Source organism: Quercus suber, unplaced genomic scaffold, assembly GCF_002906115.3.
Source record: "Quercus suber isolate HL8 unplaced genomic scaffold, Cork oak 2.0 scaffold_1009, whole genome shotgun sequence".
Lineage (NCBI taxonomy): Eukaryota > Viridiplantae > Streptophyta > Magnoliopsida > Fagales > Fagaceae > Quercus > Quercus suber.
In genome coordinates, this window is record NW_027070422.1 from 1 (window position 1) to 23,615 (window position 23,615).

Genomic DNA, 23,615 nt, shown 5'->3' on the forward strand with positions numbered 1-23,615 from the left:
CAACTCAAATCAAAAAGTCAAATACAATGTTCAGTAACAACACTTGGCCAAGGCACGAGCCTTGCATTTGCCCCTCCGGGAATCTAGTTAACAAAGCACAAAGGGTTTGTGAGAGTATAGCTGAAATATCATAGCAAATGTCCTTAATTCTCCAGGAATATCTTGGCTAGGTGATACAGATGAAAAATTCACCAATACCTAAATTCCCTTTCTAGTAATGTCTTCAAAGAGTCATCTTGAAGACATAGCAACCTCTAGATATTCTATACACAAGTAATGATGGGGAAAAAAATTCGCAACTTATTCTACAACTAGTCGCGGACCCCACACATTGTGCGTGATAATTTTTTTAGGATGGTCTCATTAAATTTATTTATTATTTCATTTTGGACTAATCAAATATATATATATATATATATAAGTAGAGACCTCATGCAGGAGAGCATAAGGTTCTGCCAAGTGGCGGCTTCAGTGGTTAGCTCTTTTGTTTAAGCCATCTAGCCTTTTTTTTTTTTTTTTTGAGTAATTACACCTCATCTGTTATTACTCCTCTTCACTCCTATCCTTCAATTGGCTTTAAAATAATGTTTAAACTTTCAAGTATGTCTCTTAGTCTTACAAAACTTAAACGTATCCTTAATTACACAAACTCATTTCGTTTTACCTCTTGCTATTCTGAGTTCTAACCCTTCTTATTCCATTTCAATCTCCTCTCTTTCCATACATTTGGTTAGACAACCAAAAAACCAATCTTCTCTGAACTATGTGGTTGAATCTCAATCTCAAAGGATTGTGTGAATGACTTCAAAGGCCTCAAATCTACTCTAGAGATGTTATCCATCATTTGCATCGATTTCATCAGGTCACTAAGAGGCTGTTTGATTCACTAGTTTTATGACTCAATTCTCTGTTTTCATAACTCAATTCTAAAAATGGTGGGACCCATAGCAAATACTCGTTTGCCTGCACAATTTTTGTTTTCATAACTCTGTTTCAATACTCAATTCTCTACTTTTTGAGTTATGAGTTGTGAAACTGAAAACAACTTTTGGCTATTTTCAGTTTTCAGTTTTCTGTTTTCAATGGCAAACTTGTAAATTAATTACACATCGTCCCACCTCAGACTTTTGCTCCCTCTTTATCTTTTTTTTTTTTTTCTTTTTGTCTTTCATGGGTCTGGACACACACACCTGCTCCTCTTCTTCTTCTTCTTCTTCTTCTTCTTCTTCTTCTTCTTTTCTTTTCACTTTCTGGGTTTGGTTCTTTTTTTTTCTTCTTCTTTCTTTTTTTTTTCTTTTTTCTTCTCTTTTCACTTTCTGGGTTGTCTTTTTTTTTTTTTTTTTTTTCTTTCTCTTTCTTTCTTTGGTTCTTTTTTTCTTTTCCCTTTCTTTTCTTTTTCTTTCTTTTCTTTCACGTTGGTTTTTGGGTTTGTTTCTGGGCTTGGGTTTTTCTTTTTCTTTTTCTTTTTTTCTTTCCTTTTCACTGGGTTTCCATTCTTCTTTTTTTTTTTTTTTTTTTTTTTTTTTTCCTTCTTCTTCTTTCACTGGGTTCGCTTCAGTTTTCCTTTTTTTTTCCTTCTTCTTTTATTGGGTTCGGGTTTCTGGGTCTTTTTTTTTTTTTTTTTTTTCCTTCATCACATAATTTTTTGGTCTGAAGCTGCACTCCATGACTGGGTAAGGATGGAAACTGAAATTTGGATTTGGGGTTTCATAATACCCATATGAATGGGTTTCAAAAAAAACTGAGGAACCCAATCCGCGAACCCAATCCGCGACTCCAATATGGCGACCTCGACCATCGTCGTATCAATTTTGTATCAGCTTGTCATTGTCGTCGTCCCGTCGTCGCCGGCTGAGGTGGAGGTGGAATTAGCCGTTTGATTGGCCGCATTTTGCTATTGTTGTTATTGTTGTTGTTGTTGTTGTTGTTGTTGTTGTTGTTGTTTTGTTGCTGTTACTGTTTTTGTTATTGTGGTTGAAGCTGGGTTCGGGTCTGTGTTTTGGGAAAGTAACAGGGGTGAAGGAGGGGAAATTAAAACAGAAAAAATGGTGGGGCCCACAAAACAGTTTTTCTCTGACCAAATGACAGGTATGAGACCCACAAATAGTGTGAAAAATATTGAGTGATGGTGCCAAACGGGTGTGGTATTTTAGAGTGATGAGTGATGAGTTATGGAAATTGAGTGACGGAAATTGAGTGATGAAATTTTTGAAGCCAAACAGCCTCTAAATCTTTCTCTTTCTCTGTTTCTCTAAAACTAAATTGTTATGCTCTTTCTCTTTCTCATTCTCCTATTTTGGGGGAAAAAAAAGATTATTAGCTTCTTTGAGAATCTCAGGGACTTCGCAAGGGATGCTTTTTTAGCACACAATGTTTTGTTGAATTCTCTTTTTGTTTCCATAGAAATTAGCACCTCAGAGATTTTTATTGCAAATTTTCAAAATTAAATGAATTTGAATTTTGGGTTTCTATGTGTTCTTTTAAAGTTTGGAATGATTCCAGGAATATAGGGCCGACCCAAAAAATCATCCTCTAGCCAAACGGTCGACCTGTCCAGGTAATAAGAGAACCTGCGTTTGGGTTTTTTATTTATAAATTTTTTATGGTGTAGTTAAATTCTTAAAAAATATTGTTTGGGTTTTTCATTTTTTAAATTTATTATGGTGTAGTTAAATTCTTTATTTATATATATATATATATGTATATAAGTGTAAGAAACTTTTTTTGAAACAAAGAAGCACAATTTTGTTAATCTGTCAACCACCAAACATTACCCCTATACTTCTCTCTAATTGCAGGTGGCAGTTAATCAGGGTAAATTTATAACTGGTGGTTCAGCCAAATCCCACAAATCAAATGAGTGAGTTACTTCTGAGCTTCTGAAGTGGCTTTCCTAGATAGAATACCTTTATGGACCTAATATACATAGTCAGTAGTCTCCAGACCAAGAACGACCAATTCCTAGAATTGCAGAGCTCTATAATCACTATGAATAGCAATAGAGTAAGAACTAATACTACACATTCATATATAACTCCACACCATAACTGCCACCCAAAAAAAAAAAAAAAAATCAAGTGTCAAGCTTCTATTATGTATGGCTACAATAGGTGAGGTTAAGTGTATTAACAGTTGGTCATTATTTTGCAAGTGTAACCCAACAGTTGCTTCCTTTAAGTAAAGAAATTTCACCTCTTGGCCAAATTTCTGGAGCCCTTTGACATAAGAAAAAAAAATTCCTTTTGTTTTATGCATTTTATCTATTTTTTACTACCTCTTCTCTTCCCTTCTCAAAATTTTCATCTGGCGAGCTCTTTTATAACAAGAACAGAAAATTATCAATCTTTGAACTTTATTTTTTATTTAATATTACCTTGGTTGGATAATTGTCCCCAAAGACTTGAAGAAATTTCCAATAATCACATTTTTTGCACTTATCTCACTTCAGTCAGTTATGCATCAAATGTTTCTCAAGATGGAAGGTTGGCATGCCTATCCACTAAAGGTTATCAAGGTTAGTTTTTTATCCTCTTTAAGTTTTGTCAAACAGCCTAAAAGATTTAGTATTATTAGTATTATAGTTCTAGACTATGAATCAGTTCCATTTAGAAGTTGCAACTTGGCATTATAGCATATAACATTCTTTGAATACGTTTGAAAAAATTACTACCAAATTTTGTCACTACCATTACTTTTCTTGACTATATGAAATTTTTTATGAATTTATTAGTCCTCCAACATGAATCATGATTGCAATAAAGTTGATTTATGAATGAAAATTCAGTCTCCTTTTTAAAATTTTCTTTCAAGCCTTAACTATAGTGTTTGATTATTACAAGGGCCATGCTTCAATATTTGATTACTACAAAGGCAATGCTTCAATAACTGATGATGTAATTACAACACTTGGATTGAAAATTCATGGTGGCAAAAATTTCCATAATGTGTGGGACATTAAAAGGGTATTAGTTCTTGGTAGGTATTCAAGTAGAAGACTTGGTCTTGGTGCCAAAGAATATATTTCTTAGTGCGTTTGGCCATAGACTATGTATATTAGAAGCTTCAAGGATGGTGAAAACTTACTATAAATGAATCATTACACTTCTATTAATAAGTTGAACAACGATGAGATATCACCATTTCATTCTCTTTATAAAGATGATTGTGGTTAAGCAAAAATATCTTCCTTCTAAACTCTATTCCACAGTGATACAATGATTGGGAAATTATGCGTTGGGCATAATTTGGTGGTTTACATACAAGACTTTACTACTCTTAGGAGCACTATCGGGTATATTTGTTAAAACATCAATACCATGTAGCTCCTTGACAATTAGTATCTTTGTTGTAGCTAGCTGATAAGATTCAAGAATTAATTTGAGGAATGTACTTCATAATGATTGGGAAATTTAAGGGTGTTTTTTTTTTTGCTCCATGTTGATGAAATATTTAGTTTTGGCATCTATTTCTCAAACCATTTATTTCTAGATAGGAGTTAGGTTTCTTCTAGAAAAAAAATAATAAATGAAAAAAAAAATAATAAAGAAGAAGAAGAAGAAGATAGGATTTAGTTTAATACTCACAAACCAATCCAATTATATGCTCGCTCTCTTTCAAAGGATGTGAAATTAATAATTGTGCATGTAACTTAACAGAAATAATTAAATAATCATGAATTCACCTACACAACACATACATATCATTAATTATGTTATTCTTAGTAATTTGTGTTTCTTTTTTATTTTCCTCTTTTTTAATATATAAGATAAGTGAACCTAATTATGTAAATATCTTACCATAGGTCATAAATATTAGTTAGAAATTATTTGAAAAGGAAATTATAAAGTATCCGCGCATCACGCGGGACATCATCTAGTTTAATAAATAGTTGTAAGGACTTTATCCGCTTTGGGAAGCCAAGCCCTCACGGTTTTGTACTATGTACCAAGTGTAGGCAAGCAAGGAGGGTTTCATAGTCTCAGCCCTCCTTGCTTGCCTACACTTGATACAGAGTACAAAACCGTGAGGGCTTGACTCCCCAAAGCGGATAAAGTCCTTACAATAGTAATGTAATTTATAATCATATTTTAATTTATTATAAGGACAATCCCAAATGTAATATATATATATATATATATTATTTTTGTCATACCAAATCAAAACAATACAATTTTTCTCAAAAAATTCAAAAGGTAAGTTAGTGAAAATATTAATTTTTTAATAAAATTTATTTATAATATTTTGTGTATCATTAAAAATTATATAAAATCTGAAATTTTTTCTGTTAGTTTTAAACAAACTTTCTCAAACCAGAAATTTCCTACCATACAATTAAAAACACCGAGAAACTTATCTAAAAAATTAATAAAACTCAACAAAACTAAAATTCAAAAAATAAAAATAAAATATTGCATCTCTTTTTCCTTAAAAAAAAAAAAAAGTACAATTCCAAAGGAGAAAAAGTAGAGAAGTTTTTTTTTTTTGAAAAAAGAAGTATTGTGTTAATGTTAACATATGAAAAATGAATAGATAAATAAATAATTTTAAACTCAAAATAGAATTTGTTTTCTTAAAATTTTCAAAGAACACACTAATGAAATAAAGAAGATGAAAAACAATGTAAAATATTTGTAAACACTTAAAACAATTCCTTAAGCATCTAAGAACATCATATATTAAAGACATAATAATTTGTTGCTAATATATTAAACATAATATTTACAAATAGTGAAAAGAAATTGTACAAAGACAATTGTCTTCAACTACACTAACTGTTCTCTATCAGCTTTTCTAGATTTTCCTGTTGTTTTCCAAATAAACNTTTGTTGCAGTAAAACTATTTGGCCTGTTTGTTAACTATTTTTAATGAATTAGGTATAATTATTATGTTTTGAGAAGTATTATATATATTATGTAGTTACTCTTTACATGAGCAAGAATGAGTATTTGATAATTATGAAACTAGCATGTAATTCATGCAAACGCATGGATACAATTTTAAAATTAAATAAAAATTTTATTATAAAAATATAAATAATTAGTCAAATTAATTTTTTTTAAAGCATGTAACACATGCATTCATACATACATATAGATACATTAATTAAAATTAAACACAATTTTTATCATAAAATATAGAAAATTAGTCAATTATTTTTAAGTAAACATAATTATTCACATATTAAAATTCTTACCTAAATTTAGTACTATTTATGATTTTTTTTTTCTAAATTTTAATAAGATAGAATGTGTGGTGATTTTTATTTTATTTATTTTTTGAGAAACATGTGGTGATTTTTATTGAATATATGTGATTTTTTTTTTTTTTTATAGTTCATTAATATTAGATTCTTAGTATTTTGCACTTATTAACTCACTTGACACAAAAATTAAAAACTTAAGTAGACACATGGCACAAGCTTAAGTGGATATTTATGGTGTAGGTCTCACATAAATTTAGACTCATGGCGCAAAATAAGATTATAATTTCAAATTCTAATTCAATTTTCTCTAAGTTTTACCTATTAATATATGTGTGTATATATATATATATATATGTAGATGACTTATAAATTTGAATTTTTTTTAGTTATATGATTTTTTTTTATGGTTTATTATAATGGACTTCTCGTTTTCTACACTAAATTAACTAATTTGGCACAAAAATTTAAAATTTTAGATTAGATGAGACACATGGCGCAAAATTAAACTCCAATTGAAATTCAATTTTTACACTAAATTAACTCACTTGACACAAAATTTTAAAATTTAAATTAGATGACACATGACGTAAAATTAGACTCTAATTGAATTCCAATTTGAAATTTAATTGAATTTTCTCTTTGTTTTACCTATTATTATATATATAGATTGGATAGCTAATTTTGATTATATCCGTTGTCAAAATTTTAGTTTGAAAACCAAATTCATTCTTGGTTTTTATTATTATTTATTTATATTGATTACATTAGGTGGGTTTACACAATACACATATTATAGATGTTTTAAATTATACAAGAAATGTTATAAAAATTGTGGATACCAAATAGCAGAAAACATTCTCAAGCACATTTTCAAGGTTGTTACCAAATATCGAAAAATGAGATAGTTTTTCAAAAAATACTCTCTGAAAAATGAATAATTTTTCAAAAAACGTTAATGTCAAAATAAACAAAGCATTTGTCTGAAAATGACAATTATATTCTCAGTGTCATTAAAGTAATTGATTCAAAAATTCAAAACATGATAGCCACAATAATCATAACCTTTCAATAGAACATAAATTTTTTTTTTTTTTTTTTGGTGAAGAGGAAAATAAAATTAAAACTAGGCAGCCAAAATGGCTAAGTTAGCAACAACTTGTCTACAAAAACTTTCCCCATTCTCATTTGCATACACAACAGCAAAAACATCATCAGATGGGGGACTATCAAAAATAACAAATTCCTCATGAGCATGACATCCTTTCCTAACTAAATCATCTGCACATTTATTTGCTTCCCGAAAGACATGCTTCACCTTGGTGTGAGGAATCATTTCCAATAATAATCTGCAATCAAACAATAAGGATGAGTATGCTAAATTGGAAGAGTTCCTGGAGTTAATTAAGTCCACAATGACTTTCGCATCAAGTTCAACTTCCAAATTTTGCACGCCAAGCTGAATGGCTAATTGTAAGCCATCCCTAAGTGCCCAAAACTCAGCTATTATACTTGTAGTATAGCCAATATATCTAGCAAAACCCCTTATCCAATTACCTGCACTATCCCTTATAACACCACCGCCTCCTGCTCTCCTGGGGTTTCCACATGATGCCCCATCAGTATTTAGTTTATACCAATTTGGAGGTGGTTAGTGTTCGTTGGGGCTGCATAACATATATCCTTCCCTATCATAAAAAATAAAATAATAAAATAATAAAAATAATAAAAATAAAAACATATATCCTTGAATTACACATCTGTTTGGTTGTATGATTACACTGATACTCTCCGTCTGATGCATACATCTGAAGCTAACCTAAGTTACACAAGTTGCAAGGCCTCTTCACGTTTGATGTTACATTAAGGGACCCTCTGGCAGAAAGTGTCTGCCATATCTGCTTATTTCGTTTCTTTGCGAGTAAAACACTAGAACTTGTACAACAATTACAAAGTTTTTTTCTTGGGGGGAATAGTCCAGAAGGGTAAAGGAAATTGTTTTATGTTGACTCAATGTCGTGCGGGACTTCAAAGTTGGAAATGAAGGCGAAAATTCTTGGCAGGAACATTTTGTGGTGCAAAAATTCAATCTTTAACTTCCTCACCAGTCCAATGTGACCAAAAATAAATCGTGGTAATGTCGGCACCAGTCTAGTGGGACCAATAATAAATGACTGTAGTGGTAAACACGCAATTTATATATGATTTTGTTTCACAATTATTGAAAGTTGAAACTAATTGCAGACCCTTGCTAAAAGTAAAGGCGAGCTATGAGAATGAATAAGATACTGTGAGGTTTCTTATTAGCTCTTAAATCTTGATTAGTACATTGATATACAATCCAAGCCACACTTGTGGAGTCTACTCGCATATGAGAAAATATACCATGTATCGGGGGTATACTATATACCTCACTCTCTCTAAGAAGAAACAGTGTTAGCCGATATACAGGGCTGACAGATCAACTAATCAAATCGGTAAACCTGGTAAACCAACTAACTCAGTCTATACAAAAAAAAAAAAATATGACACCGTGGAAATCAAAGGCTAAATTTAACGATTTGTAGCACAGCTACGGTTCTTGTGACAAGATGATGAATTACATGTCATATGAACCCAGTAGGCAGCACGACTTGTCGTTTTTTTTCTTTCCTTGATTGTATTGTAGTATGGCCAACGAGGAGGCTAAGGAAAGACGCATGTTAGTAACTTTTTATTTTTTTTATAAATAAATGAAGGAAAATATTAACAAACATTGTGTAATGCTCGTTAAAATTTCACTTTTTGAATCTCATTTAAAAAAAAAATTGAAAGTGGACCCCTTCGCAAACTACTTCCCATTCCAATACTCGGTGGACCCCTCCATCTGGCCCCATGTTGAAAGTAAACTATGATGGAGCAGTTTTTTGTGAAACCAATGAGGCCGGATTAGGTGCTGTCATCAGGAACAGTGCAGGCCGAGTGGTAGCATCCGGTGTTGAAAGGATTACCCTTCCTCAGTCAGTGGCAGAAGTGGAGGCAGCAGCAGCTCGACGGGCCATTGTCCTTGCTAAGGAGCTGAATCTGAGCTCCATTACGTTGGAAGGTGATTCAGAGATCATTACCCGTGCCCTTCAGGATGCAGAGCAATCCTTTGCTACCTTTGGTAACCTTATTGACGAAATAAGATTCCATGCAGACTCTTTTCTTAATTGTAATTTCTCTTATGTTGAGCGAAAAGAGAACTCTGTAACTTATAGTCTTGCTAGACATGCTAAACATGTTAGCGGCTTAGTTGTTTGGAGGGAAGATGTTCCCCCTCCCATTGTTTCTGTTCTTTTAGCCGATTCTGGCTGAGTTTTTTTTTTTTTTTTTTATTTGAATAAAATTCAGTTTCCTTCTAAAAAAAAAAAGTCTTAACATTAATAACACTTCACACGGTAAGAAAATTTATAATAAATCATTACTCACACAATAGTAATTAATAAAATAATATTTTACTAATTGCTATTATAAAGCCAAGTGATATAAATTAATGAAATTGATATAGTGATTTTTAAAAAAAAAAATCTTAATAAAAGAGATTAAATTGGTTAATTTATTAAAAGTTTCAAATTTGAGTTTTTTATTTTTTTTATAAATAAATGAAGGAAAATATTAACTCGTTAAAATTTCACTTTTTGAATCTCATTTTAAAAAAAAATTGTTAAAAAAATAAAAATAAATTACTAGAAATTGTCCAAAATCCTGAAAAGCTGTCAAAAACTCCCATAAATGAATATGTTGGAAATTTGGGATTAGATTGGTCAATCACGAAGCTTCTAGCAAGTTGCACTCCCACCTACTACCCTTGTGAATTGACTCCTAACATCACACTTCAAAGCCTTGTATCATTTTCAAGAATCAAGAGTCATCTCCACTCCCACCTACTATTATGTATTATCTCTTATCTCTTTGGAACTTGAGATTGGATTTTTTTTTTCGTTCTTCTTCTTCGTCATCGACTCATCGTCTTCTTCTCCTTCTCTAGTTTTTTTTCTTTTTTTCTTTTTTTCTAACAAATCATTTGGTGCACACACATTTTCTCTCTCTTGTATATTGACATTTTTTTTTTTTTTGGGATAGATGCACCCTCGCCAGAACTATCAACTGAGCTAGTTTTCGTCCTACTTGTGAAAGTTCACATTGCACTTATTAATAAATAATTTTTAAAAAAAATTAATGAACCGTTTGGTTTGAGGAGTAGAAAAATAGGAGTATAAAAAATAGAGATAGAATAGAAAAGTGAGAAAATAAAAATAAAAATAAAAAAAAATTAATTTTTCACCGTGGTATTTGGTTTTGGGTGAAAAAATGAAAGAATAAAAAAAGTAATTTATATAACTTTACTTTTATATCCCTGTTAGATTAAAAAAGAACAAATTATAAAATAAAATAATTTATTAAAAAAACAAAGAATGGATTAACCCAAAAAAAAAAAAAACATACGAAGAAAAACGAATGAACATGACAAAAAAAAAAAAAAAAAGAACAAACGAATGAAGTATAGAAAGAAAAAAAAAAAACCAATGAAGGAAATTAAATATTAAAAAATGTAGCAGTTAAACAGAAAATGACAAAACTAAAAAATAAAAAACAAAATAAAACAAAGAAGAAACCAAGCAAAACCAAATTTGCTTGTCAAAAAGAAGCAAAACCCAGTTAACATTGAGCAATAACACAGTTGCACATAAGTGCTTTAGTCCATAACATGGCAAACGGTCTAGTCATGTCGAGTTCAAATCGAGTTAATCAAGTTGCGGTCTAAACGGGCTAGGTTAAAATACGGGCCATTTTAAACAGGTTGAAAACATGTTGAGTCAATCGGATTGCGAGTCGGACGGATTCGGGCTGACTTGTATTTTCACATGAAAAAATAAATAAAACTTTAAAAAAAAAATGTCAAATTTTTAGAATGAATAAATCAAATCAATCAAAGAAACGAATTGTACATAATATCCTTTGTTTTTTTTTTCCACTAAGTGGGCACCTACTATTATTAGACTATTTGTGTTATTAGTATACATGTAAAAGAAAAAAAGAAAAAATATATATAAAACTTTCCATATCTTTCCAATTCTAATAGTTTTGTGCATAACTAAAATTCTTTACACTCTTAATAACAAAATCTTCCATGTTAATAACTCACAAGCATAATGCTTATAATTACAAATTTACAACTTGAGAAAGAGATAGATTTTAAGGAACAAAAAAAGTATATATTAAGTTTACACACTTTTAATTCAAAGTTCACTAATAATATGAACTTTTGGACTTTTTCTTTTACTTTAGTTTTGTATTATGCTAGTTAGACTTAGTGTTAGTAACTTAGTCTTAGTATTTAACTTAGTGTAGACGTGTAATTGTAAATGATTTTTCCTTTTGTATTTTTTTTCCTCTACTACTTAGTATTTAACTAAGTGTTAGATGGTTAATAGTTTAGATGTGTAGTTGTAAATATTTTTGCCTTTTTTTTTTCCTCTACTATTTGGTATTTAACTTTGTGTTAGATGTTTAATAGTGCAAATGTATAGTTGTAGATGCTTTTGCAGTTGTATTTATTTCCAACTAATAAGTTGCCCATGCGATGCACGGATAATTTTGTGATATTTTATGTAAAACAGTTTTGAATAATGTTGTACATAAATTATAAAGAAAAAGTAAACTAAATTAGAGTAAAGAAACATATACATTTTGAGATATTAAAAATTGGTTTAGTAACTTCACTGCATATTTGTAGCATTCTTAAGGTAAGATTATTATTATTTTAAATCATGAAATGAAAAATAAATGCAAAAGAGTAACGGGACCATGAAATAAACTAATTTGTGTTGTGTTCACATATTTCATACTATGAAATAAAAGTATACCCAACTCTCTTACTATCTTCCCCTCATCGATAGTGCGACATTAAGTCATGGTGTGGACAAGTGTGTATGCATATGTCTTATAGATGATTTAAAATTAAATCATGGTAAAATATGACTATACATTACACACCAAATATTCTCTCTACTTATATACCAAAAACAAAAACTAACTAACCAAATTACATAACCTAAATCATATTTAAGCCCCTAAGTTAAAAAGAAAAAAAGATTACCCGTAAGGGTTTCGGTGTCTCGATGGTGGTGGGAGATCAGTATAACGGAGGTGGTGACCCCTCAAATTCATATTTCTCTCTCTTTAAAATGTTTTATTAGTCTCAAGTCTTTTATTTTGGTAATATACAGTGAAATAGTGCCTTTTATTTAACAATTCACCATATTTTTATGTCTCTTTATCTCTCTCTAAAGTCTTATCTCGTTAGTTATTACTATTAGCCCTTACTCTTTTTTTTTCTTTTTTTAAATACTAAAACAGTGGGTATGCTAAAAGACATGAAGAATAGTGAAAGGTGCGGTGTAAGATTAGGCAATTAATGAGATAATAGTAAAATAAGATAATGTGAACTTTTTGGTAACAATAAAAAAATAAAACTTAATGAAAGAGGTAAAAAAAGGCTAAATGCAAAATTAGAGTGCCACTTTACAGGACCTCACGCACTCTCGCATGAGATCTCTGAGAGAGACATTTTGTAACAACTTTTATTCTACAATATTCCTCAAAAAAAAAAATTACTCATTCCTTGAACTGAATAATTATAATGGTTATGTTTATGCAGTTTATAACTACTGTTTCACTACATATTTATAGCCTTCTCAAGGTAAGATTAATTTTTCACCCTAAAAAAAAATGGTAAGATTTTTTTTTTTTTTTAAATCATGAAACAAAAAATAAATGCAAAAGAGTAACATGACCGTGAAAATCAAATAATTTATGTTGTCTTCACATCTTTAATACAATGAAATAAAAGTATGTCAAACTCTCTCACTGTTTTCCACTCATTGATAGTGCGACATTAAAACATGGTGTGAGCAAGTGTGTATGCACGTGTCTTATAGATGATTTAAAACCATGATAGAATATGACTTTACATTGCGTACCAAATATTCTCTCTACTTATATACCCAAAACAAAAACTATCCAATCAAATTACCCAAATCTAAATCATATTTAATCTCCTAATTTTTTTTTTTTAAATACCCGTAGGGGTTTCGGCGTCTTGATGGTAGGAGGAGGCCAATATGACAGAGGCGACGTCCCCTCAAATTTCTCTTTCTCTCTCTTTCAATTGTTTTGTCAATCTCAAGTCTTTTATAGTGAAACAGTACATTTTATTTAACAATCCACAACATTTTTATGTCTCTTTATCTCTCTCTAAAGCCTTATCTGGTTAGTTATTACTATTAGTCCTTAATTATTAATTTTTTTGCTTTTTTTAAAATATTAAAATGGTGGGTATGCTAAAAGACATGAAAAAGAGAGAAATGTGTGATGTAAGATTAGGCAATTAATGAGAGACTAATAAGATAACAGTAAAATAAGTTAATGTAAACTTTTTAGTAACGTAAAAAAAACTTAATGAAAGAGGTAAAAAAAAATGTTAAATGTAAAATTAGAGCGTCACCTGGCAAGACATCACGCACTCCCGCATGAGATCTCTGCTTATATATATATATATATATATTGATGATTATTTCTTTATAACCTCTAATCACTAATCAACATGAGTCTCAAAAAAACTTTGAGATAAGACTTTATCATACGTACAAAATAAGTATAGATTTTTTTTATCTTTATTTTTTTTTTAAAGGATATTGCTATTATGTTCATCCTTATAAGAATTTAAGCATAGATTAAATTTTCATTATTTTTGACAATTTTTCTTTGATTCCTTTATAATTTATATATTGTGTTGGTTTAAATGAATTTTTTCTCAAGGTTTCAAATGATGGACTTTAGATAAGATGTTCAACTTTTATACACCAAGCATTGACTATAAGTCTTGTACATGGAACAAATAGAGAAAGGAAATTAAGAATATGGTCCATTTTGGTCGGCCTTAGCTTGATTTGTCTAGACATCAATTTTCTCTCTTGCCAAAAGTCCGACTTGTTTTAGGTGGAAGTTTCCTTGATTATTACTTGTATACAAAATTCAAAGATCATTAAATTGGAATAGGTCTCTTACTAACCTAACCAATTGGAATATGATGAAATTTCTTCCCATCCACACCAAACGTTGTGTACACTCCAAATTTTTTCTACATCTTATAATTATACGTTGTTGATAGGTGTCATCCAAGTCCAACATGATTGAGAGTTGTAATTGAGACTATGGCCCAGAAGATTTACAATTCAATACTTTGCAAGAAAAATTAAACAATCAGTTGGTGTAACAGGAGACTATGGAATTTGACATTATATACACTGGGGTTTGTTCTTGATGTTGTGAAATTGTTGTAGGTACTAAAAACTCTAGTTTAATTAGTTGACAAGTCATGTTCTTTAATTGTGAAAAGTCTACAATGAAAAACTTTTGTATTCCTACAATAAATGTTTAAGAGAGAAAATTGTTAGCGCCCTCATCCCATTGGGACCCCCCTATTTATACAAAGGAAAAATGATCCAATATTCCTAAGTGTGACTTAGTTACATGGAATTTTTGTACAAATGTGTCTAGATTTCTTTTAAAATTTTAATTATAATTTTAAACTCTAATTTGGTGATTTTTATATGATTTTTGTGGTTTGATTTTGATTCAGTAAAGACATATTAGCCAAAAGAAACGAAGGTAGAGCTATTAAAGAAATCTGTACTTTCCGATTAGTAATTATAGATGGCTAATGCTGCATTGTCATTTGTGGTATAATAAGCGGTATGTTGTTTAAACGACTAATTGAGGNAATGCAAAAGAGTAACATGACCGTGAAAATCAAATAATTTATGTTGTCTTCACATCTTTAATACAATGAAATAAAAGTATGTCAAACTCTCTCACTGTTTTCCACTCATTGATAGTGCGACATTAAAACATGGTGTGAGCAAGTGTGTATGCACGTGTCTTATAGATGATTTAAAACCATGATAGAATATGACTTTACATTGCGTACCAAATATTCTCTCTACTTATATACCCAAAACAAAAAACTATCCAATCAAATTACCCAAATCTAAATCATATTTAATCTCCTAATTTTTTTTTTTAAATACCCGTAGGGGTTTCGGCGTCTTGATGGTAGGAGGAGGCCAATATGACAGAGGCGACGTCCCCTCAAATTTCTTTTTTTTTTTTTTTTTTTTTTTAGTCCTTGAGTATTTTTTTTGATTGTTTCAAATGAGTAATGGCTCCTCTTAGGCTCCTAAATTTTTTGGTTTAATTATTTTGCTATCTATAACTTTGATTCTTCTTTACCTAATAAAGTTTGAAATTTTCTGTAAGTAAATTTTTTCTTCAAGAAAATGAATAGAAATCTCCCTTCATGTTCATGCTCATGTTGATGTTCATATTTGTATCTTTTGCAATACTCAATAAGTTGTTTACTCATTTTGTGAATTATCAAGTGTAGTTAAGAAAAAACATATAATCAAAATACCATTCAATTAAACTAATGTGAAAAATTAAATCTATTAGATTAAAAAAAGGACATGAAAATGAAAATTTCACAAGATATTTCTTAAATAGAATTAAAATAATTTTTACTCAATATTGTTTATCAAGTAATCATGTACTAACTAACAACATTCCAATCATTGCATGTATAATGGGGTGATGAAATGGTTGTTTAGTTTATTTAAGAAATGTGACCTAGCTAATAGAAATTAAAAAAACACAATAACTTTCATGCGTAGTCATGAATTATACATTTACGTATATCTTATGCATTTTATGAGTTTTATTTTCTATAAATGTATTTCATAAAATTAACAAAATTTATCATAAAACCCTTCATTGTATTTTTTTTTTTAAATCATTACATAAAAATAAAAGAAGTTTTTTTCCCCAAAAAAAATGTTCTCTAGTCATAATATTTACCCAAAAAAATTGTGCAACGCACAGGCCAATAACCAGTCTATATATATAATTAAAGCCAAAACTGAGAGAAAATTCAATTAGATTCTAAATTAGATTCCAATTGTTGTTTAATTTTATGTCACATGTCCAATTTAAGGTTTTCTTAAAAAAAAAAAAATTGATTCCAAAATACCAATGGACTCACCATTCCAAATACATTGCAATATACTAACCTCTTTTTTTTTTTTATGAGATAGTTTTTTTGATGAGATAGTGGCTCCTAAAAAAGGGCCATATATGGGATTGTGATTTCATGAACAACATGTAATTTTAAATAGACTGATGGTAGGTTGCTATACACACACACACACATATATATAGCCAAAACTGAAAGAAAATTTAATTAAATTCTAAATTAGAGTCTAATTTTGCACCACGTGTCTTATCTAATTTTTTTTATTTTGAAGGTGTATCTTATCTAATTTTTAAATTTGTGTGTCAAGTGAATTATTTGGTGCAAAAATCAAAGAGTCTAAATTCAATTAGATTCTAAATTGAATTTTAATTGGAGTTCAATTTTACGCCATGTATCCCATCTAATATTTTAATTTTTGTAGCAAGTGAATTATTTTGTATAAAAACCAAAGAATCTAGATCCAATTAGATTCTAAATCATATATATATATATATATAATTGTGATTGTTTCTAAATGTACATGTGCATATGGTCAGGGTTACACACTACTTTTATTAAATGAATGTATCAATTTTTAAACACAAAATAGAAAAATAATTAGGAAATTGATTTCTTACCTTGTTGACATGACACTTATATTCATTACCATGTTAGTTTACAAGATTTTTATAATATAATTGGTAATAACTTTAACTTCTTAAGAAAATGATAATGTAAAAAAATTGACATTTGGCTTTTTCTTTTTTTTTAATTTTCATTTTAAAATTAGGTAAATAGTATGTTTTTTAGATGATGTTCATGAGCACTTTAGCTAAAAAGTCAAGACTTAGACCCCATTTGGTTGCCGAGAAAGCAAAGGAAAATAAAAGAAAAGAAATTTTCAATTTCTGCTAATAAAATAACATCTCATTTACTTATGGAGATGCATTTAATATATTTTCAAATATTTTATTTTATTTTATAATTAAGGACACGTGATAATTCAAAGGATAGCTTAGATGACATAAAAATATTATTTTTATATTAATGTTAGATACATCAATTTTTTTCATGTACCGCTTAATTATAAGGATTATTTTGGCACAATACCAAAAGTTTAGAAACAAAATTGACATGTTTAAGATGTTAAAAATCATTTTGATACATAGTACAAGTGTTAAAGACTAAAACGGTAATTAAACATGTTTTTTTACATATTTTTATTAAAGACTAAATTCTATAATAATGTGGTTTAAAACCCAAGTTTTACACCCTCCAATTTCAACATGTCATATCATCTTATCACATATTAAAGAATAAGAACAACCACATTCTATCAATTATAATGCTCGTTTGAAAATTCAACCAAATTGGGAGTTTATTAAGATGTTATTAATTGTGGTATAATACTGAGTTTTAAGTAAAGAGCTTATGTAACATCTCTTATTGGATGGTGTAAAACATGAATTTTACACTCCATTCTAACCAAATTCAAACTCTTTTTATTAATATCCTCAAAACACTTTTTTATTAGCTAAACTTGGAAACTACTATCCTATTTGGTTGTAAGGGAGATGAAAAGGAAAGAAGGGAGGAAAAAGTAAGGAAAGGGAAAGGGAAGAAGAGAGAGTTGTACATAGAAGGATTGCATTAAACAATTTCTTCAAAAGAAAGGTCTTCTTTGAAAAAATAATGAGACCGGCTGAAGGATTATGCTAAGAAAATTTCTAAAACACAAACTTTTCTCAAAATTATGGGTTGTGAGAAAAGTATGAAACTTCATCAAAAAAGAAAAAAAAAGTATGAAATATTGATGAATTGATCAAATTGTGTATTCTCACTTTTTAATAGAAAACAAAAAAGTGAAAATGCTTGGGACCATCACAGCACGTATTAATATAAAAAAACTTAATAGAAGAGGTAAAAAAAGGCTAAATGCAAAGTTAGAGTGCCACTTGGCAAGACCTCATACACTCCCGCATGAGGTCTCTGCTTTTATATATATGTATATATATATATATATATATTGATTAATTAATATTTTTTAATAAATGGGGGCATGGTCACTGCCACTAGTGGCTACTAACTGGCTTAATAGTGTTTGTGCAGTACTTTATGCATTTATGATTATACACCTTGCACCTTGGAGTGTAGTCTAAATATTTTTAGGAAAAAAAAAAATTAAATGGGTCAAAGGGTTGGTCGGGTTGGCCCACAAGAAACAAGCAGGCAGCAGGTTGGCTCATTTTTAAATAAGAAAAAATGAGTGGGTTCAAGTTGGGTTAGCAAATTTTGGCCCTTTTTCCATGTCTGTCCATTTTTGTTCTCTCTAGTTTTTCCCCAATTTGGAGAGAAAAAATTTTGGAGGGCTCAAAGAGAAAACAGTCGGGCCCCACCAGTTTTTTTTCCTCCCCTCCCTTCAACCAAACACTCATAAAAAAAATTTTCTCTCCCATTTCCTCTCCTTTTTTTTTCTTTTTTTTTTTTCTTTTTTTTGAGAAACAGGTCCGTGCTTGAAAATTATTATTAAGAAATAAGAACAATCCGCTAAAACGAAAGCGTCTATAGTTGATGGAACAGATTCCATTCAAACTAACAAAGAAAAAGAAAGTCTAGCTCTCTAAGCTAAAGCATGTGCAAGTGCAACAACATTGCCTTGCCTAACGGTGTGAGAGAAAGAAAAACTCTGAAATGAGTTTACATGAAATAAAGTGTCCCTAACTAAATGACCATAAGATGAGGAAAACAACTCGCCCTTTTGAAGAGGTTTGATACAAGTCTCCAAGTCTCTTTTTTTTTTTTTTTTTTCCCATCCTCCCAAAATCCACCAACCAAACATACCTTAATATTAGGAAATATTTTAAAAAAAAAAACAAAAATTTAGTTATTTCTTTCTCATAAAAAATATTTTACCTCTGCAAATATTTTACCTCAAAACAAACAAAGTATTAGTGAATTAGTTTATCATTAGAGCATTGCAAAACAAAATTCCTTCAAAATAAGCATACTCAAATACTCTATCTCTCTCAAATAACAATATCTCTCTCAAAGCGTTAGTGACTTAGTGTAGCACAAAAATTTTAGATGGATGATTACACTGCACAATATTGTGAGTGTCTATTATATGTTCAAAACGCTAAAAAATAGGCATCATTTAGATTAAGCCTCCATGATAATGTTAGTGTGAAAAGAGCAATACCACATCACTGCACACCTTTGATGTAATGGTCATTCCACAAGTATAAGTGCTTGTGGGGTGTGCGGGGCAAGGACCACGGTTCAAGTCTCCAGGAGAGAGCTTCACACATATACACTTAGATTAGACTAGAATAAATTTTTTATCTTAACCAAAAGAAGAAGAAGAAGAAGAAGAAGGAGCAGGACCACCATATTAGGATTTGAGAATCTCCAATATATCACCTTCAATTTAGTTTCTATAACGGCATAATAAAAGCCAATTAATTGCTCACCACAATCTTCAGAACAAAGAAAGTCAACTCAAGTAAATATTTTTTTTATAAACCTGATTAGTATAAGTTTTTGTAGAGTGGAAGGCAAGAACTGGGATTTTTTTTTTTTTTTTTTTTTTGGAGAAAAAGCAAGAAACGGGATTTAAGTTTTCAAAAGAGAACTTCATGTACATATATATTTAGATTATACTAAATTATGATTTCTATTTATATAATAAGTAATAAATAATAATAATAAAACAACTACTACTACTACCATAAGGTTGTTACCCCATCGACACCGCGAGATCTACAACATCAATCACAGCAATACAATGAAAAGTAAAAAGGTTGCTAATCTAAGTAACCTAAACAACTATCATCAAAGGCAGAGAAAAATTGTTGATGTATGATGTCATAAAACTAAGTGCCGAATTGGACAACCCATAAATAGAGATCAACAATTACTGTCCATAAATCCAAGCACCCATGGCCCACCAAGACCCTCCAAAAAGCCCACAACCTATCCACAACAAATAACCCAAACACCACCTAGAAGACAAACCATATGTGAAATTACTGTGAAATATCGCGTATCTCCATAAAGGAAATCATAATAGAGAAAGTCACCAATTATGTTAATAAAAAAAAATAAAATAAAATAAGTCACCAATTATAGATCTACATTATAGGTATATAGAAAACAAAGATTCTATAGTATAATTTAACAACACATAGGATAGGAGATGCATATTTGGTAACAATACTATAATAGACTAAACCCAATGGGTTGATCATAAAAAATAAAAATAAATAAAACCCAATGGGCTCCTCATTTAACAATTTTAGGGCCTCTCGTTCAAAAAATAGGGATCTTTGTCTTTGAAAATATTTGTCGATTATCTCTAGTGATTAATTAATAGTTTTGAACCCAAAGGGAGACAGAACCAATAAAATAATCCTCTAATTTATTTAACAATTTGATAAATAAAAATATACAATATTATGGACAGACAAATGTCATCTCCATTGAAGTAATTAACAGCTTGGGAGATACAAAAAATGTTCAAAACATCTTAGACCTTTGCAACGTGAGGTGAAGGGTGTTTGCCAGCAACACATGAGTCCATAACCAGATTGTCTGGACCAAAATGAACCGAATGAGCCAAAGTGAATCGAAATAGATCGAAGTGAACCAGTGATTACATTAATACTATATTCCTAAAAGTCTACGGAAACACTCTTAATGTACATTTTGCCATAAATAATACAGAAGCCAAGTAATGATTGAATTAATTTTCACGAGTACCAATGGGTAAGGAATGAAATTCAATCTTAACAAATGTATAAGTTAAATCAAAATGTGCGGTAAGATAGACTCATTCCTATATTCCTGCACGCACGTGAAAGTGCACTAACATCCCTAGAAAAATTACATCACTTTCCATCGTATGTGGGGCAAAAATTATATAGACCAAAGAAATTAAAGTCAGGCCACCATTATTGACTGATTTTCAAGTATTTGATCTCTCTCTCTCTCTCTCTCTCTCTCTCTTCGTTGAGATGTTTCTCGTGGACAGCTGCATCTTGGCTAGATTGCTAGAACTATCAATTGAACTAGTTTTCGTACAATTTTTTTCAAAAAGTTCAAAAACCCTCGTTTTTTTTTTTTTTTTTTTTTTTTCCATCCTCCCAAAATCCACCAACCAAACATACCTTAATACTAGGAAATATTAATAAAAAATAAAAATAAAAATAAAAAGCAAAAATTTAGTTATTTCTTTCTCATAAAAAATATTTTACCTCTGCAAATATTTTACCTCAAAACAAGCAAAGCATTAGTGACTTAGTTTATCATTAGAGCATTGCAAAACAAAATTCCTTCAAAATAAGCATACTCAAATACTCTATCTCTCTCAAATAACAATATATCTCTCAAAGTGTTAGTGACTTAGTGTAGCACAAAAATTTTAGATGGATGATTACACTGCACAATATTGTGAGTGTCTATTATATGTTCAAAACGCTAAAAAATAGGCATCATTTAGATTAAGCCTCCATGATAATGTTAGTGTGAAAAGAGCAATACCACATCACTGCACACCTTTGGTGTAATGATCATTCCACAAGTATAAGTGCTTGTAGGATGTGCGGGACAAGGACCACGGTTCAAGCCTCTAGGAGGGAGCTTCACACATATACATTTAGATTAGACTAGAATAAATTTTTTATCTTAACCAAAAGAAGAAGAATAAGAGGAAGAAGAAGAAGGAGCAGGACCACTATATTAGGATTTGAGAATCTCCAGTATATCACCTTCAATTTAGTTTCTATAACGGCATAATAAAAGCCAATTAATTGCTCACCACTATCTTCAGAACAAAGAAAGTCAACTCAAGTATATATTTTTTTTATAAACCTGATTAGTATAAGTTTTTGTAGAGTGGATGGCAAGAACTGGGATTTTTTTTTTTTTTTCCTTTTTGAGAAAAAGCAAGATATGGGATTTAAGTTTTCAAAAGAGAACTTCATGTACATATATATTTAGATTATACTAAATTATGATTTCTATCTATCTAATAAGTAATAAATAATAATAATAAAACAACAACAACTACTACTACTACTATAAGGTTGTTACCCCATCGACACCGCGAGATCTACAACATCAATCACAGCAATACAATGAAAAGTAAAAAGGTTGCTAATCTAAGTAACCTAAACAACTATCATCAAAGGCAGAGAAAAATTGTTGATGAATGATGTCATAAAACTAAGTGCCGAATTGGACAACCCATAAATAGAGATCAACAATTACTGTCCATAAATCCAAGCACCCATGGCCCACCAAGACCCTCCAAAAAGCCAACAACCCATCCACAACAAATAACCCAAACACCACCTAGAAGACAAACCATATGTGAAATTACTGTGAAATATCGCATATCTCCATAAAGGAAATCATAATAGAGAAAGTCACCAATTATGTTAATAAAAAAAATAAAATAAAATAAAATAAGTCACCAATTATAGATCTACATTATAGGTATATAGAAAACAAAGATTCCATAGTATAATTTAACAACACATAGGATAGGAGATGCATATTTGGTAACAATTCTATAATAGACTAAACCCAATGGGTTGATCATAAAAAATAAAAAAATAAAACCCAATGGGCTCCTCATTTAACAATTTTAGGGCCTCTCGTTCAAAAAATAGGGATCTTTGTCTTTGAAAATATTTGTCGATTATCTCTAGTGATTAATTAATAGTTTTGAACCCAAAGGAAGACAGAACCAATAAAATAATCCTCTAATTTATTTAACAATTTGATAAATAAAAATATACAATATTATGGACAGACAAATGTCATCTCCATTGAAGTAATTAACAGTTTGGGAGATACAAAAAATGTTCAAAACATCTTAGACCTTTGCAACGTGAGGTGAAGGGTGTTTGCCAGCAACACATGAGTCCATAACCAGATTGTCTGGACCAAAATGAACCGAATGAGCCAAAGTGAATCCAAATAGATCGAAGTGAACCAGTGAATATATTAATACTATGGGTTCGTTTGTTTTGGTGGTAAATGATTTCCGGAAATCATTTACCACCTGACCCCAGTGTTTGGTAGAGGAGGAAAATTTTAATTTCCGGAAAATTACTTTCAGTTTGACCATTTTTACGCCTTTGACCCGGAAATGATTTTACGTTCTCATTTTACCTTCAAATCATTTTCGGAAATCGCACATCATGCACAAAAGAGAGAAACAACCGAGAGAGCCAGAGAAGTTGAGAGAGAACGATCGAACCCAAGCAACGAGCAACCCATCGACTCCAAGCAACGAGCTCCAGATTGACACCAGATCGCCT

General features: G+C 30.2%; 1 protein-coding gene and 1 long non-coding RNA gene across 5 annotated transcripts; both read left to right on the forward strand.

Moving 5' to 3' along the window:
- Positions 1 to 1,586: 1,586 nt before the first annotated feature.
- LOC136065535 (uncharacterized) lies at positions 1,587 to 4,408 on the forward strand. 4 transcript variants are annotated; one of them, XR_010627159.1, is made up of 4 exons: positions 1,587 to 2,557; positions 2,799 to 2,860; positions 3,449 to 3,514; positions 3,840 to 4,408. It is a non-coding gene; the product is annotated as an uncharacterized LOC136065535 (long non-coding RNA). The 4 variants fall into 4 exon arrangements; XR_010627157.1 differs by having other exon boundaries at positions 3,449 to 4,408; XR_010627158.1 differs by lacking the exon at positions 2,799 to 2,860.
- A 4,666-nt stretch (positions 4,409 to 9,074) lies between these two features.
- On the forward strand, positions 9,075 to 9,536 carry LOC111990253 (uncharacterized). The gene has a single exon (XM_024022045.1). The coding sequence runs from the start codon at positions 9,075 to 9,077 to the stop codon at positions 9,534 to 9,536; it is 462 nt and encodes a 153-aa protein (XP_023877813.1).
- The last annotated feature ends 14,079 nt before the right edge of the window (positions 9,537 to 23,615 follow it).

Bases quoted from the DNA above. Each gene is read 5' to 3' on its own strand.
- LOC111990253 (XM_024022045.1), top strand. From the start codon at position 9,075: ATGTTGAAAGTAAACTATGATGGAGCAGTTTTTTGTGAAACCAATGAG.